General features: G+C 31.3%; 2 protein-coding genes across 2 annotated transcripts; one reads left to right on the top strand and one right to left on the bottom strand.

Moving 5' to 3' along the window:
• Nucleotides 1–1,990: 1,990 nt before the first annotated feature.
• LOC120079407 (transmembrane protein (DUF788)) lies at nt 1,991–5,663 on the bottom strand. The gene is made up of 5 exons (XM_039033572.2): nt 5,378–5,663; nt 4,279–4,472; nt 2,897–2,981; nt 2,573–2,638; nt 1,991–2,479 (listed from the first exon to the last, which is right to left on the bottom strand). The coding sequence occupies exons 1-5, from the start codon at nt 5,459–5,461 to the stop codon at nt 2,387–2,389; spliced, it is 522 nt and encodes a 173-aa protein (XP_038889500.1). The 5' UTR covers nt 5,462–5,663; the 3' UTR covers nt 1,991–2,386.
• LOC120079598 (Translation machinery associated TMA7) lies at nt 3,030–3,987 on the top strand. Its single transcript, XM_090314735.1, has 2 exons — nt 3,030–3,116; nt 3,790–3,987. Exons 1-2 carry the CDS (start codon nt 3,030–3,032, stop codon nt 3,985–3,987), a joined length of 285 nt encoding a protein of 94 aa, XP_090170861.1.
• Nucleotides 5,664–18,525: the final 12,862 nt, after the last annotated feature.

Raw genomic sequence — 18,525 nt, 5'->3', positions numbered from 1 at the left:
TAGCGATAATAATAAATGTAATAGATTCGAAATTCTAAATAAACACGATCAATAGCTATAAAATTACGTTTACAATTTAAATCCAATATGATTTATTCATCAATAAGTTTCATTACAGTTAGGCTAATTTTCATTTCTAATTGGTAAACGTTACCTAATATAGAACAACTCAAAAAAGTGTATAAAGCAATTTGAAAAATTGATGTAATACAGTCGAGCAAAGTTTTTTGGCGAGAATAAATTGGAGAGAATCATTTTGCTAGCAAGAACATGTTCTTTTTTTTAAGTATTCACAAGGCAAGAGGGATATTAAGATAGCAAGAATATGTTAAATATATCTTTTGGTTTTAGTGCAATTAACATTTATTCAATCATTCATCTCTTTAATTGTTATACTAAAAAAGATGCAATCTACCTTCGACAGATCTTATAGAAAGTAAGATGTTTAAAATGTATACGATGAAGGTGAAACTATTCTAACCAATGACATGCTAAAGAGATTTTTGCTCATGTTAATGAGCATGCGATACAATGTGTGATGTTCCATCTACTCGTATTAGCATTTCATATTTTTAAATGTTAATGAGCATATCGTATAAATTGACAATTGGAGTTTAGATATTACCATCACAAAGATGTTGTCATTACTTTTTGCAACATAGAGAATCTTCATTATCATGTATGTTTAACGATAATTTTCTCTTTTCTTAATATAAAATATAAAATGACTACCTTCACACGTGCATTTTCAATTTAACAGTTCTATTTATAAAATGACAGCCTTCACACGTGGATTTTCAATTTAACAGTCCTCTGATAGAATTTAGAAAAACTTTAATCGAAGAGTATAGTGTTTGAGTTAATAATTATTAATTTAAGGAACTAAGTTTTTTTTTAAAAAAATAAAATAAAATTTAATGTACTAATTGACACGAACTAGAAAGTTAAAAATCAATCGATGAAATTAGTAGTTTTGAGTTTTAATCCACTTGAAATGGTTGGTTTTGCGTTTTATTCCACCCAATTCGCTGAGTCCTACACTGTAGATTTATATAAAAATAAATAATTAATTAATTAATTAAAAAAATCAACTAGAAAAAGTATTTTATATTAAGGAAAAGAAACAATTTATTTTCTTTCTGCAAAGGAATAAGTATATCGGTTTAAACTTAGGCTTTCGTAAATAAATTAATTTAAACTCAACTTTTTATTTAAAAAAACCGCTTTAAACCCACTAATAAATAACCTTGAACTAACTTCTTTAATGATAAAAATTAACTAATACAAATTACAGAGAGATGCAAAAATCAAACCGGTAGTTATGTTTTTTCATCAACTCATCTTTCATTATTTTCTTCTACTAATTTTGTAAAAGTTGCATTTCTTGCTACTTTGGTGAAATTTTTATAGAATAATGATTTTATTTAAATGATTTAAAACTAATTTTAATTAAAATTTAAACCAAGTAAAAACTGCTCCACATTCTAACAAATAATTTAATTTGATTCACTTATAAAAGTTTAAATTGATATAATTATTACTTTGAAATTTTATAACACGACTCCAAAGTTTAAGAGTATAATTTCATATATCAGTTTGAAAATGCAAAAAAATATTTTCGGAGAACCAATTTTCACAATGTCCAGATCTCGTTTGGTAACCATTTCATTTTGATTTTTTGGTTTTTGAAAACTAAGTCAAACACCACTTACACCTCCAAATTTCTTCCTTTATTATCTACTTTTCACCAATGATTTAAAAAAACCAAGCCAAATTTTGAAAAGTAACTTCTAAAAATTTATTTTTTTATTTTTTTAATTTGACTAAGAATTCAACTATTGTACTTAAAAAAGATACAAATCATTGAAAGAAAATGAGAAGAAATGAGCTTAATTTTCAAAAACCAAAAGCAAAAAATAAAATGGTTACCAAACGGACCTTGATTAAACAAAAGAAGCAAATGTAATGGGGAAGGTGGCTGAGCTCTAGCTTGTCCAGATACCATGGGACCAAAACTTAGAAATGGGAAGCAAAAATGTGTAGAAACAAATTAGAAGAGATTTAACTATTGCTTTGACATCCCTCTCCTAGATTTGTCTCTTCTAAATGAAACCAAAGCTTCAAAAGTTGTGTACCTGTGGGTTGTGGTGTCATTTTGAAAGAGGAAAGTGGGACTTCCAAAATGCTCAGTTGACAGAATGGAGTTTACAATGATATGTTTCACTTTCAGCCCCTTAAACCTGTTATAATTAGTCAGATTAATACATAAACATTTCACTTAAACTAACCTCAACTTGTACCTAGAACTTGACTGTGATGCAATCCATCTGCTCAGATTTGCATCTGATATCTTTGAAGTTGATTGGTTTTCATTTTGAAGAGAAGATTATCTATTCTTGGTCTTCACAAATTTCACTCTTGAAGCTTTCTTCTCCATCTTTTCCCTCTTCTTCCGAGTCTTCTCGTCCTCGGGTTCATCCTAAATGACACATAGGTATACACATAAATGAAAAGAGAAGAACAGGCCTCATTTTTTAATACAGAAATCTTGTTTGGAGTGGGGATAGATTACCTCTGAACCTTGCGATAACAAACCTCGAATTAAACCAGAAGATTTATATATCCCAAATGCTGGAATCTGCAGAACAGAAAAATGAACATTACATACTAGTGAGATATGCCTCCAGGTAATATATTTTGAATTTTCTTTCAGATGCACAAAAATTCATGTTTAGAGAGAAACATAAATTAATAGATGTACAATTAAAGTCATTTCAGAAAGATAAATTATTGAGTCATTGATATTATTTCACACCCAACTATCGAGGTTTGCCCTAGGCTATAATATTAGCACTAAACATGTCTAAGTTCAATATCAAAAGTGTTTGAACCTTACCACAAGGTAGGTGTACCAAAACTTCCCAGACAGGATTGACATTATTTGCACAAAGCTTGTAATGTAGATCACATCATGCAAATAGCTGCAAAAAACAAGATAAACCATCAAAAAATTTCAATTAATTATTGAAATGCCAAGAAATCGCTTATGGATGGAAGCCTTAAGCCAATACAGCTCAGGGGGGCTTCAAAGAACTTGTAGTCATATGAACATATTGGTTCACAACTGGTGTAGCGACAAAGTCAAATACTTCATCCATATTATAAAAAACCACAGCTCCATGTTGCTATAACAATATTTTCCAGGTTCAAATGATTTAAAACTCAATCTCTACCGAACACCACCTTTACAGCTGAATGGAAAAACCCCACACAAAACCTCTCAATATTTTGTAAAGACATAAACATTAGCATGGATTTATTCGTCACTTTGATGATCTATCAAACACGTCCATTGATAAAAGCAATCAGTGGAGCAGGACCATTTCCCAAAAAGCTTAAAACCAATAGGCCAATACCTTTTTAAGCTGCGAGCTTGCTTATATGTCAATATCCAATTTGAAATATCTTCAAGAAAGAAAATTCAAAGATCCAGTAAAAGCAAATGGCCAAACAACCATGATTGTTGTGTATATTTCCCTCATGGAGAGTTAATACGCCAATAGACAAGTATACTAAATATCAATTCCCAATGCTATAAATGAAAGCCAATTTAGTCCTGAAATTCAGGAGGAAAGGAAATGATATCCACAGAGGGAACTGAAATAGAATAATATGCTGCAGTTGTATATCAGTGAATTGAGCCATCAATTGCCGTGCACGAGCGATCTCTCTCTCTCTCGCTCTCTCTCTCTTTTTTTTTTTTTTACTTGGGCCAAACCGTTATCTCAGCTGTCATACAAGCAAAGGGGGAAAGCAAGGCCTCTGAAGCTACCCAATGATGAGAAGAAAGATTCTGACGAGGTTGGTATGGCCAATATTCAAAAGATGAAGGAAGAAGAAAAGGCGCCCAGGGATCTTAGAGCAAAGGCCCAACAGAAGGGGTACCCCTTTGGAGGTGCTGGGCTTAAGAAGAGTGGGAAGAAATGAGAGTTAAGCCCAGCAAATCACTAGTTACTTCCATTTCAAGCATTTAATACTGAATTTTGGAATGACAACCAGGAAAAACAGCTTCAGTTTCCTCCAGAAATTTGATCTTTGGTGAACAATATCATACCAATGCTTAGCAAGTTTCAGAGAAACGGCTCACCTTAAAATTGGGTCACAGAACAATTAAATATGCCAGGTCTGTACTCAACGATTATACTTTACATAATGGTGACAAAAAACATGCATGAAACTGACATGTGATGATATACATTAAGAAGACAGAAGACATACCCACAAATTCCACCAGTACTCATATCAAATCCACCATCTAGAAGTTCACCATCATCGCCATAGGTTGGGTTTGCCATTTTTTCAAGTTGGTTGTAAGGAATAAAATAAGCTGCGGATGTGACAATCAGACCAATCCAGTGTTTCCAGGTGAAACTTGAATGAAAGATCAGCATCCGAACCAAGATATAGATAACCTGCATAAACAACTCAAGTTACACAGAGTAAACAACATAAGCCACGCTGCACTCTTAGGCTTAATGAATTATGGTTAGAGCAAACATGACGAAGTTTCAGGATATGCTCAGAAGGATGCTTATAAGTTATAACTTTGACAAATCTTAAAGAAAAAAGTTAGAAAACCTAAACAAGAATTTACAGACCAAGAAAAAAAAATCTGAACTTACTGCATGAAACATATAAACAATCTAAATTAACTCTCCATCTTTCAATTTTCAAGTCATCTCATATTGCTCTGAAGAAATCACTAAAGATCTTCCTCAACCTTACATTCCTACGTTTCTAGTGCACATTTGTTGATACCTGCGCAACTTTAATTTACAATAGTCTGATTTGGAGAACATGCATTTGGGGATTTTTACCCAAGAAAAATAAATAAACAAATAAAGACTTTCTTCACTCTTCGTTCCATAACATTAGAAGTGAATTTGATAAATTAAAATTTTCAGTAGATGGACAGAGAACGCAATAGTAAATTGTTTGTTTATGAAACAAACACCTCATCCAACCCTATAATTACTTCCAAGTCAATTAAAGAAAACGAAACGTAATTTTGATTACTTCGAGGAGCTCCAGAAAATCTTATAACAAGAATATTCGATTATCAACATTAGGACACAATCAATTGTTGCTTCCTTATGAAAAATTATATCACCCTGCAAAATTACTTCCACCTCCGAATTCCAAGTCAAATCACCAGAAGTAAAACGCATAATACAAAGGAAAAACCGATAGATTTTGACTTAGAACTCCATAGATCTTTCAACAAGTAGACTCAATTATGAACAAGAATAATAAATCATTAAGTACGGATGTAAAAGTGAAGAAAAATTGAGAGAAATGATGAAATAGAAGTTCATACGTTGCAGGCTATGATAAGGCGACGGAGATTCGCCACATGACGAGCGTTCTCTTCCTTGCGCTTCTTTGCACCTTGGTTTGCCATCTATGTGAGCTCGATTCCGAAACTGTGAGGGGAAATTGCAGCAAAATGTTGGTGAGTTTATGGCTGGGTATCTGAATGAACCGAAGAGGAGGAAGAAGAACAATGGCGCATCTGATTTTGATTTCACGTGTAAATTGGGGATGGCGGAATCCTAATATTCATTAAATTTATGGAAAGGACGAATATTTGAAAATATTGAGATGATTTTTTTTTTAATATACAATGACAAAAATAGGTAGGAGTGGAAGTATTGTCAAAAATAGGTTTTTAAATCGTGTATGTGAAAGTATTGTCAAAAATAGATTTTTAAATCGTGTACCCGGTATACGATTAGCACTAAATCGTGTATCGGGTACACGAGTTCCTGTCGATCTGGCACGCGCAATCTATCGTGGCAGTCATGTAGCGTTGACTAAGGTAATCGGTGTACGGTACACGATTACCTTAAGTCGTATACCCAGTACACCGTACACGACTTCCTCCTCCATTAAACCGCGTCACGCCCCTTCTTCTTCCCGCTTCTGCCTTTTTTTGTTTCGTCTTCTCCGTCCAAAATCATCCGAAATCTTGCTCATTTTGCTTCTATTTTGTGCATCCAAACGTATCATTTTGCCTCCATTTGTTCGTCCGTCCAAAATCATCTGAACGCTTCTATGGTAAAATTCTTTCCCTATGTTGTTTTTTAATATATAATCTTCCTATATATATCATTTTGTTTGCATTTGGACTGAACTTAATGTGTAGTTTATGGATTCATGATTTATTTGTTGTGTTGAATCTAGAAATATATGTATATATTTATCTATTTGTTGGACTGATTTTGTCTAATGTAGTTTATGAACTTAGAAATTAGATTTTGTTGGGTTGGATGATTATGTATTTGTTGGGTTGAATGTATAAATATATATATATATATATTTATAAAAATGAAGATTGGTTCATATATATATTATTTTGTTTGCATTTGGGCTGAATTAAATGTATGATTCATGAATATATTATTTTGTTTTTATTTGGGTTGATTCAAAGGTATAGTTTATGGATCTTAGTTTATGAATCTTAGATTTGGGCTGATTTAAATGTATAATATTTAGATCTTATATGTTGAACTTAAAAATTGGATTTTGTTGAGTTGACATATTAACATTTTTTTTCTTAGTGACATTGACGTTGAAGTTGATGAATTATTTGGAAACGACAATAGTGAGGAACATGATCTTCAGTTGGTATTGGATATGTTCATCCAAATAGATTGGGAAATTACAAATTCAACGTATGAATTAGGTCTACTTTGGAAGAAAAGAATATAGGTGTAGATAATTGTAGTTTAATACAAAAAGGAATGTTGTTTAATATCAAAGAAGATTTACAGCTTGCTGTGAAAAAATATTGTGTGACAGAACACTACGAAATTGTTGTAGTGGAATCAAATCAAGATCTTGGTATGTCACATGTAAATCATGGACTGATGGTTGTGCTTCGAGGTTACGGGCATGTCGGCGTAAAACTCATGGGATGTTCAAAATCACCAAACTTCAAGGGAACACTCATGTTTGTTTTCAGAATTGACACAGGATCATTCACATTCAAATTTTATGAGTATTGAAATTCAAAATTTCGTTAGAGAAGTACCTATGACCCTACTCCTAAAAGCAATTAAAAAACAATATGGCTATAATGTTAATTATAGACGGGTGTGGCAAGCCAAGAGAAAAGCGTTATTGTTGTGTTTGGTGATTGGGAGAAATCATATTCAGAGCTTACGTATTGGTTGAGTGCTCTTGTTTATTACAATCTAGGAACACAAACAAATTGGTTTTTCCTTCCCTCTGATGTGTCAGGTACGACTATTTTTGGACAAGTTTTTTGGTCCTTTAGTCCGTAAGAGAAGGGTTCAACCATTGTAGGCCATTAATCCAGATCGATGGAACTCATCTCTACGGAAAGTATAAGGGAAAATTATTGACCGCCTTATCTATTGATGCAAACATTCGTCCAATTGGTCATGGTTTTTGTGGGCATTGCGTGAATATGTTACCCAAAGAGAGGGTATTTGCTTGATTTCTGATAAATATAAGGGTATTCTTGCTGCAATTAATAATGAAGAAATTGGTTGGAGTGAACCTAGAGCGTACCATCGATATTGTCTTCACCATATTGCCAGTAATATCAATACGAAATACAAATCAAAGCAACTAAAAATTTTGGTGTTTAAGGCAGGAAATTAACACCAAAGGTGCAAGTTCATTCGGTGCATGAAAGAATTGAAACAATTGTACCCTGAATGTCTTGAATATTTTTCAGACATTCACTTGGAAAAATGGACTCAGTCACATGACGGGGGTACCGCTATGGGTGGATGACAAGCAATGTAGCTGAATGCATGAATGGTGTTTTCAAAGGTGCTAGAATGTTATCAATTACTTCTTTGGTTAGACTAACATTCTATCGTACAATACTGTATTTTGAACGCCGAAGACAAGAAATCAGTGAAGCACTCGATCATGGGGACATGTATACAGAATATGCCCTAAAAAAACTTAAGAGGTGGAGAAACGAGCATCTGCACATACATGACATCTATTGACAAGGAAAGTCAAACTTTTGAAGTACAAACTAGCACAAGTACGATTTCTCCCTATAAAGGACAACACACCTAAGTTTTGAGCTTGAAAGAAGGAACATGTTCTTACAATAAGTGGTAGTCATTCAAGATTCCATGCTTTCATGTAATTGCATTTTGTAATTACATGTGTATGACATACATACCACTTATTGATGAATGCTACAAATTGTCCAATTTCAAGCGTTGTTATGAAGGCCGCTTCCATCCAATTCAACATCTAGATTATTGGTCAGAATTATCATTTATAGAAGTTCGTCCAAATGCGGACTTACTACGAGAACAAGGTCAGCCAAAAAGTACGCGCATTCATAATGAAATGGATTTAAGAGAGGCAAGCCAAAAAGTGCAATGTACAATTGGTAAGAGAGAAGGACATAACAGACGCACGTGTCCACAACGTACATTAGGTGTTTTATCTTCGAGTCATTAGATGTATTTTTTTTACTTATATTTTTTATGTAATTGTATATTTTATGTACTTGTATTTTTTATGTACTTGTATTTTTCATATAATTGTATATTTTATGTACTTGTATTTTTTACATATTTATATTTTTCATGTAATTGTATCTCTTATATACTTATACTTTTTATGTAATTGTTTCATTTTATGTAATTGTATATTTTATGTACTTGTATTTTTTTATGTAATGAATTTATGTAATTGTATCTTTTATGTCATGGATTTTATTATATAATGTAATTTGAACTTCTTAAAGTAATGGAGCATGGTCCTTCTAATCCTATACAATTATACCAACAAAATACGCATCGTTCACAATCAGTATTGGATAGTTCTTCCACTGTAGTGTTGAGTTGTCGGAGAAGGGAGGCGACTGCACAACATACTATTCCATTTGATCACCGCATTATTCCCTATGTTCAGCAGGCAGGTTTTCTTGGGTTGCAAAAATTGGTTTTATCAAGCTTGATTGGCACCTTATTACTGCTCTAGTTGAGCGTTAGAGACCAGAAACCCACACATTTCACCTGTCTTGTGGAGAATGTACGATTACGCTGCAGGATGTTGCCATATAATTTGGGTTACAAGTGGACGGGCAACCATTGACAGGTTCACTACAGTATGACTGGAAGAACGTTTGTGAAGAGCTCTTAGGCGTTCTACCAGAGGATCTGAAAGGATCAAGATTGAGTATCCTCTTGTTGGCGTCCCAGTTTCCAGAATTACCTCCCGATGCCGATGACATCAGGTATGCACGAGCATACATCATGCAGCTTATTGGAGGATTTTTATTTGCTGACAAGTCAAATACTCTAGTACGTCTCATGTTCCTCCCACTATTGTCTGATTTTGAGCACGTTAGTACGTACTCGTGGGGTGGTGCATGTCTTGCATAGTTGTATAGAGAACTTTGTCGGGCTTCAAAGGCACAAGCGTTGGAAATAGCGGGGCCACTGATACTACTACAAGTATGGGCTTATGCCAGATTTCCAATTATAGCACCACAAATCCAACTACAGACCCCAGATCATCGTTCACTTAGTGCCAGATATTATTTCATTTATATATTTATTTCATTACCATTTTATGTAAGAATATAAATTAATTGTATTTTTTATAATTTTAGATGGTGTGGTGTATTAGCTGCCTCTGAACGATCAGCAAATATGTTACTCGTGTACACAAAAATATTTAACATACTGATGCACAATCAGGTAGCAAATGTATATATAAATGAATATTTAAAACATTTTAGATGTATACTTATTATTATTTTTTTGTCATATTATTTGGACGTCATACACACAATAGATTTGGTCATTCTTACCTGATTATTGTCGTGATGGTGAAGACATCTGGTTAATCGTTAGCCTTCTTATATGCTTCCATATAGTAGAGTGTCATCATTCAGATCGTGTGTTGAGACAGTTCGGTCTGCGACAAACAATACCTTCGTTGTTCTATACACTCTCAGCACCATATCGATTTGAGAGGTAAACACAACCAAGACTGACGTCGAATCTCTGCGGAATATTTATTCTACTGGCATGAATGACATGATCATTGTGCACAAGGAGAATTAACAAATGGGTCAGCTGTATCAGGCGACTACTTTTCCTTGTACAATTCAATCACGAGGCGATTTATCACACCTGACGGCACTTACTATTATGGTAAGAGATTTAAAATCAGATATTTTCCATATATATAATATGAATATTGTTTAATATTTATTTTTTTATTGTACAAAATAATTTTATCGACGATGTTCAACAATATTCAGTACAGAACAACTTACCAAACTTGGGTTCAATGTGTCAGCAAACATTGGTCAACGTAGAAGGTATTATTCAACAAACAAACGATTCAATGTTGCTAACACCGATCAAAGACGTATTCGCCATAGACGACAGCGACAAGGGGTGAACCTAATTTAGAGGGACACGAAGGCAACCCCACGAGGGGTAAGGGCCAGGGGTCGTTTTTAAATTTCATGTAAACTTTCATTTTCAAATTGTAAATATTCTTTAATATCATGACATTTTTTTTTCATATGAGTGCAAGATGTTTTCATTGTAGATTAAATATATAATTAAGTTTAATAATGAAGGAATTTGTGGACTCATTCTTAAAGTCTTTTGTTATACATCTACAATTAAAAAAAAATTAGTCAACGCATTTAAAAAAAAAAAAAAAAAAGCAAATCGTGGACTGGATCCACAAGTTTGCATTTGACCGGTCAATCAGTCAACCGACGTGGTGCTGACTGGATTAAATGGTACTTGTGTATTGGGTACACGAGTTTACCATATGGCAATCGTATACCCTGTACACGATTTCACTACTCCAATTTTATCAATAGTTTTCCCAAACACCTATTCTTAAAAAAAGTTCCTATCTTACCTTATTTTTGTCATTATATATTAAAAAATATTATTTAAAAAAAAAATCTATTGAGATTAAAATGATATGACCTAAAAATTGGGTCAAAAATGTTAAATGATCCAAAATTTTGGGTTATTTAGATTTGTGGGATGGTTTTGAAATTTAATTATGGAAAATGGGTATTTTGAAGTTATTTAGGGGAAAATGGTTCTTTTTTGTTCCCATCCGAATGCGTCTCTTGAAAAGACGCATTCGCCAATATTTTATTAATTTTTTTAAAAATTTATTATGTTTTTTCTCCGCATTAAATATATATGAACAAATGCATTCTGACCGTGCGACGCGCGTTAGAGGAGTTGTCAACTCACTCTGAATGCGTCTGTCCATTTTTGTCTTCTTCCGACTCCTTCCACCATAAAAAACCCGCTTCCCTTTAATAGACAAATTCATCTTCCCCTTCACCGAATTTATCTTCCCCTACACCGAAGCCCTCATTTCATCTTCACCCAAAACAAAATTCCCTTCATTTCTTCCACCTTCTTCATTTATTTTCAAATACCGATCATCTTCTACCTTCAATTCCACCTTCATATTATTAATTTGTTTTAGTGTAGTATTTTATTTAGTAAGTTGATATACTTTTGTTATTTAACAAAGAATTAAGTTTTTGATAATTTTTACTAATTTTTTTAATGTTTATTTTGTTTACCATGGATATTATATTGAAGAAAAATTCTATAAACCATTATTCAAAGTTTTTTTTGATAAGGTGCAATATTTTTCTTTTAATAAGTTGATATATTTTTTATAATGGGTTATCATAAGGGAGAATCATATGTGATTAACATTGTGTTATATATGTTGCAGTTAAGTTTTAAAAATAACTCTAATAAATACAATAAACTTTAATGTAGTCCGTTTTACTGCTGGTTGGTATTCAGTATTTGGTATTTGGTTGGTACTCTATTGTTGCTTTTCTGGTTGGTATTTGGTTATTAAAATGAGTATGTCTTCTTTGGTTAAATATAATAAACTGTGAGTATGTCTTCTTTGGTTTTTATCTACTTATTTAAAAATAATTATCTTGCAATTTTATTGCTAATTTGGTGGTTTTTTTTAGAATGAAAAATTTTATTGAGGTGATTTTAAATGGAATCAAACCACTCACACTTTATTCTAAAAGAAGCATAAATTTTCTAACCAAGTCTATCCAAATGAAATCGTTAACAATGGTTGAAATTTGAAAAAGAATTCAATGTGAGTCTTCGTATGCTTCGTTATTATCGTTGAGAAAATCTTGAAAAGAAAATCTTGAACATCTGAATAAAAACCAAATAATATTTCTTATGCATATCAAATGATAATTATTTTTAAAATATAATTTAGAATGTTCAACTAGATTTTTAAAATATTACATCATAGTCTCAAATTATTTATGTTTAAACATATAAAAAAATCATTAATAAAAAAAAACATATTACATAGTAAAAATAATGTTTTTGTTCACACTTTTAGTAAAAATAATCTAACTCAAATTTTTAAAAATAAAAAATTGTCTTTAATTCACGTTCAAAGAAAATTTTAACAAGATCTAAAAATAGGTATTTAAATATGTTCTTAATGAAAAAGAAATAATTTTTTTTAAATGTAAAATTTATATTAAATCTTTTTTCATTTTGCCAAAATTTTAAAATTTATTAGTAGTTTTTAATGTAAAATTAAGAATATGTTCCTAATGGAAAAAAAATAGTGATATTACTTTATTTTGTGGAGAAAATAAAAAAAAACTAAAACAAATTAAAGAAATAATTTAAAGTTAATAGTGGTATTGGATTTAAACTAAAACTTTTTATTTTATAATTAATTAATTGGATAATTTATTTCATAGTGCATTAATTGGAGACTTAATTTTATAGTGGATTAATTGAAGAATTTATTTTATAGTCGGTTAATTGGACGTTTTATTTATGAAATGATACAAAAATGTAAAATGTGTCCAATTTTGTATTGACAGTAGCTATTATTTTTGAGAAAATTTTACAATCAAGTCATTCAAAGGTTATCTATATAGTTATTTACTATTATTTGGAATGATGTATTGATTGTTGAATATTGAATGTTTGAATGTTAATGTTAATGTTATTGTTACTAATATTATGTTGTTGTTGTTATGTTTACTGTTTATCTAGTCAAATTATTTTGGATTATTCACCTTAATATTGTAAATTTTATGATGATTAAAGAACAAATATTCATGTCAATATAAAAGAATATTTATCATTGATTTATGATCAAATGATGATGCATGTCTTTAGTAACAATATTTATCATGATTTTATAACTACTTTTTATTATTATTTTGTTTGAAGGTAGATATTATTTTTTTAAAAAAAAAAACATTCCTTTATACAAATAGTAATAACACATTAATATAGTTGGCCTAATATATACTTACATATATTATAATAAATATATGATTGCATTGGCCAAACTACGACGTTGTGGAATTTTTATGTTATATGCATGGAAATATTGTTAATGGGCCAAACGGGATAGAATATTATAGGCAGCCATCTCTTCATATAAACATACATCGTCAAGTTGACTTCAACACATTAATCGATGGACTTTGTGATGCATTAATATTGTTTTTATGGGATCAGATGAACGGGGATGTTACCACAGGGCCATACAACACTCGGTTTTGTACTTACAGTGCGGCCATAGATCCGAGGCTGTTTGGGAAGACGAGCATATCGATGCAATGCATTGTCGGCGAAGAGAGACTGTCATTCGAAGGCACGAGAACCAAGACCCTCGTATATGAACTAACTATGAGCTGCAGGATTATACGGAGTCTCTTATATAAAATTTATACAACTAGACTAGCATTTGATAACGATATTAGTGGAACGATGACGGCAGGAGACACACACTTTCCTCATGTTGCATGGAGAGTGTACAATTACACTTCAAGATGTAGCTATCCGATTTGGACTCCCGATTAATGGAAGACCATTGATCAGGTCTCTAAATTATGACTGGAAACAACTTTGTGCCATTCTTTTAGGCGTAACCACGAATGACGTCGTTCTTAAGGGAGGTCGTCTAAGCCTGTCATGATTAGCTGATCAATTTAACAACTTGGCTCATCTACCAGACCATGTAGATAAAGAGGACCTGCAACAATATGCTCGAGCATATATTCTCACATTGATTGGAGGATTGGTATTTCCCGACAAATCCAACAGCAGCTTGATGTATCTTCCTCTTTTGGTAGATTTTGATGTTGCCGGGACTTACAGTTGGGGCACTGGATGTCTTGCATGGTTGTATGGGCAACTATGCAAGGGTGCAGTTATAGATGGAAAAGACATTGCATGCCTACTTCTATTTCTACAAATTTGGGCATGGGATCGATTTTCTCTTCTAACATCTCGACAACTCCATAGATACGAGAACAACTTAGGTGACATACCACTTGCAGTAAGGTAAACATATTTACCTCATTATTGTTGTGTTCATTATGAAATACTAATAACTAAAATTCAACTTGTGATTGTTGTAGATGGAATGACAACTATTCTGTAATTAGAGTACCGACGCATGTTCTAGTACATTATAGGCACATACTATACACATATGCCTAACCAAGTAATATTTTATTCATTCATATATCATATATTCATAATGTTTCAATCTTCTGGTTAATTCATATTTTGACACATATGCATGCAGATTATTTGGGAGCCATATAATCATCTTATCCAACTATTGCCGCCATACTGTCTCGATGGTAATGAGATATGGACATCCAGATGTCCACTCCTATGCTTCTTTGTTGTGGAGTGACATCACCCAGATCGTGTGATGCGTCAATGTGGGATGTTGCAACAAATTCCTCAACCTTGCAACATAGACGCCCGACTTCATTCACACGATCTAAAGTGCGGACATAAGCGAGACTATATTGCATATTTGGCTCCTCAAATTTCAATATGGGAAAATCGACAGAGTTTGGTTGTTAATGGACCTTCTATTAACAACGGTGTAGGTGCCGAGCCTGGATATATTGAATGGTATTCCACTATGTGCAGGCGGTACATAACTAAAGCAAGGGCCTATCACTTGTTGGTATGAGTTTATTGTTTACTAGAATTGTTTGATTTTATTTCTAAATTGCACACCAAAATAAATTTTTAAGTCATTAACTTGTTATTTGATTCTTTTTCAGGCCGAGCTTCCAAATTTGCCATTATCTGCTCAAAGAGCCTTGCGTAAACTCACCTCTATATATCGAGTGTGATATTTCGATGGTGATGTTCCAATGGAAAAACGAAGTAATCCAACAAGACACGAAGATGTTCCTATTCGACCTAATGTTCGGAATGAATATCCAACAACACCATTCAATCATTTTACACATACTTCCATGATCTCCTCTCCCTCAACATTTGAATTTTCCAACAACCCTCAGTACATTAAGTATAGAAGAAGGAAAAATTTCACATGTCCATCCAAATGTCCATGACCAGTATGTGATCAACTATGCAATAAAGGTATACACTTTGCAGAGGAAAGTCAATCATCAAGTGTAAGAGGGCGTGGCGATCGTGGACACTATGTGACTCAACATGATCGATCTAGGCATAATAGAGGATCTTCTTCCAGTCGTGAATAAAGAACACTGTACATATGATTAAATTTATTAATGAAATTCAATTACGAAAATGCACTTGCAGTCTACAACATATCCTAAAGAACCTTGAAATACAATAATCGAAAGTTAATATCTATATTTTTGTATAAGTTTCTAACAACTTTAAACAAAACAATAATTTGAAATTAAAAATTAATATTGAGTATATCAAATCAACCATAGAAATTTCTTAATCTCTAAATAACATTATTGTTTATACTGTTAAGAAACTAATAATATTACTATCAAAATAAAAAACGAGATTAGTGCGATAGTTGATTTTAGGTAACAATGATTTAGAATTAAACAAATAAAATATTATTAACTGTAAAAAAAACATAAATAATGAAAGAGTTAGTTTCAGATTGATAAAAGAATGAAAAAAAATAAAAGTAAAAATATTTTATTATTTTATTAATTAAAGAGTTGGGTTTCAAATTATTTTATTATTTTTTTTAGGGGAATGCGTCTCTTGAAGTTACGCATCCTTTTTTTAAAAAAATAAATGTGTCTCTTCAGTCGAAAAAAATAATAAAATATTAGCGAATGCGTCTCTTCTAGAGACACATTGGGGACAAAAAAAGAACATTTTTCCCCTAAATAACTTCAAAATACTCCTTTTCCTTAATTAAATTTAAAAACCACCCCACAAATCTAAATAACCCAAAATTTTGGCTAAGAATATTAAATTATCCAAATTAAAAAATGTCGAATGGTCTTTTGCCGACGTTAAATTCATGTGAAATTACCAAAATATACTTGCGCGCATGTAGGAAAGTCATTTTTCTCTTAATCTCACCTCACTCTTCTTTTTCTCACTCAAATCACTATTCTCTTTCTATATCTCTCGCTCTCGCTCTCTATCTTGGTCTTTCTCACTCTTGTTGTTCTCACCCTCCTCTCCTTCACTTCCCTTCACTCATCCCTTCCTTTCTCTCCGCATGCTATTCTCTTCATTACACATTCTTCACCTCTTTCTTTTCTTCTGTGTTTATGCTCGTGAATTTGGAATGTTATCGGTCAAGTTGGGAAGGGCTCATTACTAGAGAAGAAGAAGAATGAAAGAGGAAAAATAAAAGAAAAGAAAAGAGTTTTCGGCGAAGTTGGTCCGTCAAAAAAGAAGAAAAATAAGGAAAGAGAGGAGAAAAAATAGTTTCAACAAAGTTAGTCTGCCAAAGAAGTTATGATCGCACGGGAAAAGAATGAGGAAAGAAGAATGAAAAAAATCAAGGGTATATTCGTAACTTTACTCAATCATAACATCGATAGAATTTCATTTGATACTAAAAAAAAAAAAAAAAAAAAAAGAGTCATTTAACATTTTCGGTGGTCCTGTACAATTATTCTATATTTTTCCACAAAATTTTATTATTAATTTTATAGAAAAATTAATTTATCATAGGTGAATTAAGACTTTATGGTTAACGTAATATTAGAAAAAAATGAGAATCAGATGGATAATAATGGTTTTTTAAAAAAATTAATATCAGTGATCTGTTAACTTAGTAGTATATCGTGAGAGTAATCTTGAATGAAATAAAGTAAAAATAATTATGAATAACTAAAAAAAAAAAAAAAAGTTTAAATTGATTCAATTTTGAGTTTTAATTTATACAAATTATTAATTTAAAATTTTAACTTATAACACCTCAAACAAATTTTGAGAGTCTAAATTGATTTCTAATTGCGTTCTTTCTCTTATTATTAACATCGTATTTCAAATCCTTAGTAAAAGAAGGCTTAAAACCATTTTTGATCTTTAAACTTTCAAGAAAATAACAATTTGGTCCTTGAAGAATCCTTGTTTATAAAATATAAAGACTAATGATGTTTGTGGGTTGAGTTGGTTGAAGTCTTTCTTATATAACTCAATGGTTCCTGTTGTGAGTTTTTTCAATCCAAATAATTGTTCGTATTGTAAGTTTCTTTGATCCAAACAACTTTTATAAAATAATGAACTTGATCATGAAACACCGGATTGGGTTGGTTTGGATTAGTGGAGCTATTATTTAAATTTTATTTTAAAAAGAAATAAAATGTTAATAATATATATATATAATATATATATATATATATAATCATTTTCATATATTGAATTAAGATTGACAACTCATATTTAATTTGTATTATGAAAATTTTTCATTCCAGAAGTATTTTTAAAAAACTATTTTTAAGAGTTGTTGGATAATAAATAATTTAAAAAATCAAGAAATTAAATCAAATCATAATATATATATATATATTTGTATCATACATAAGAAAAAACCATACTTTTTAAAATTAATATTAAATTCGAGTTATTTTTGTTGAATTCATAAATCAACTCGACCTATAAAGTTTTCATTCATGTGAACTCAACCCAACTTATGTGAGTTGATAACCCACCCATGCCGCTTCGTGGGTCATCAAATGCTTTTAGTACCCCTAATAAAGAGCAAATCATTAAGTAATCAATTTCAAACTTATTTTTTATCAAATTTATCCCGATAAAGACTAAATTATTATAAATTTTAAAGTATAGAGAATAAATTGAAATTATTTTCAAATATAGAAAAATGGATCAAAATGTTTACAAATATAATAAAAGGTCACTGTCTATCAATAAAATACACTGATAGACTAAAAATATTAATAAATTGCTAGATATTAAAATATCTAACAATTTTGTTAATAATTGTTAACAAAATAAACCAATTTAAAACAATTTTGCTATTTAAAGTAATTTGTTAATAAATTGTTAGATATTAAAATTTAATAACTAAAATGTTATAAATTTTAAATTACATAAACTAAAACGTTACAGTGCTTTCTGTTTTTTTTTTTTTCCACTTGTAAAATAATCTTATTATAATAGTGTGACAAATCTAATATCCTAACTTTTGTAAGGAAAA

Source organism: Benincasa hispida, chromosome 6 (assembly GCF_027475165.1).
Source record: "Benincasa hispida cultivar pf3 chromosome 6, pf3_genome.v1.1, whole genome shotgun sequence".
In the NCBI taxonomy this organism is placed as follows: domain Eukaryota; kingdom Viridiplantae; phylum Streptophyta; class Magnoliopsida; order Cucurbitales; family Cucurbitaceae; genus Benincasa; species Benincasa hispida.
The sequence above is the reverse complement of the archived record's forward strand: the minus strand, read 5'-3'. Positions and strand labels throughout refer to the sequence as shown.

What these genes read in the sequence shown, in the direction of transcription:
- LOC120079407 (XM_039033572.2), bottom strand. Translation starts at nt 5,461, where the DNA reads ATGGCAAACCAAGGTGCAAAGAAGCGCAAGGAAGAGAACGCTCGTCAT. An exon ending in GCCTTATCATAGCCTGCAAC is followed by an intron (nt 4,473 to 5,377) that starts GTATGAACTTCT and finishes TTGTTTATGCAG; the next exon opens with GTTATCTATATCTTGGTTCG. An exon ending in TGTTATCGCAAGGTTCAGAG is followed by an intron (nt 2,480 to 2,572) that starts GTAATCTATCCC and finishes TGTGTCATTTAG; the next exon opens with GATGAACCCGAGGACGAGAA.
- LOC120079598 (XM_090314735.1), top strand. Translation starts at nt 3,030, where the DNA reads ATGCCAAGAAATCGCTTATGGATGGAAGCCTTAAGCCAATACAGCTCA. An exon ending in GTAGTCATATGAACATATTG is followed by an intron (nt 3,117 to 3,789) that starts GTTCACAACTGG and finishes CCGTTATCTCAG; the next exon opens with CTGTCATACAAGCAAAGGGG.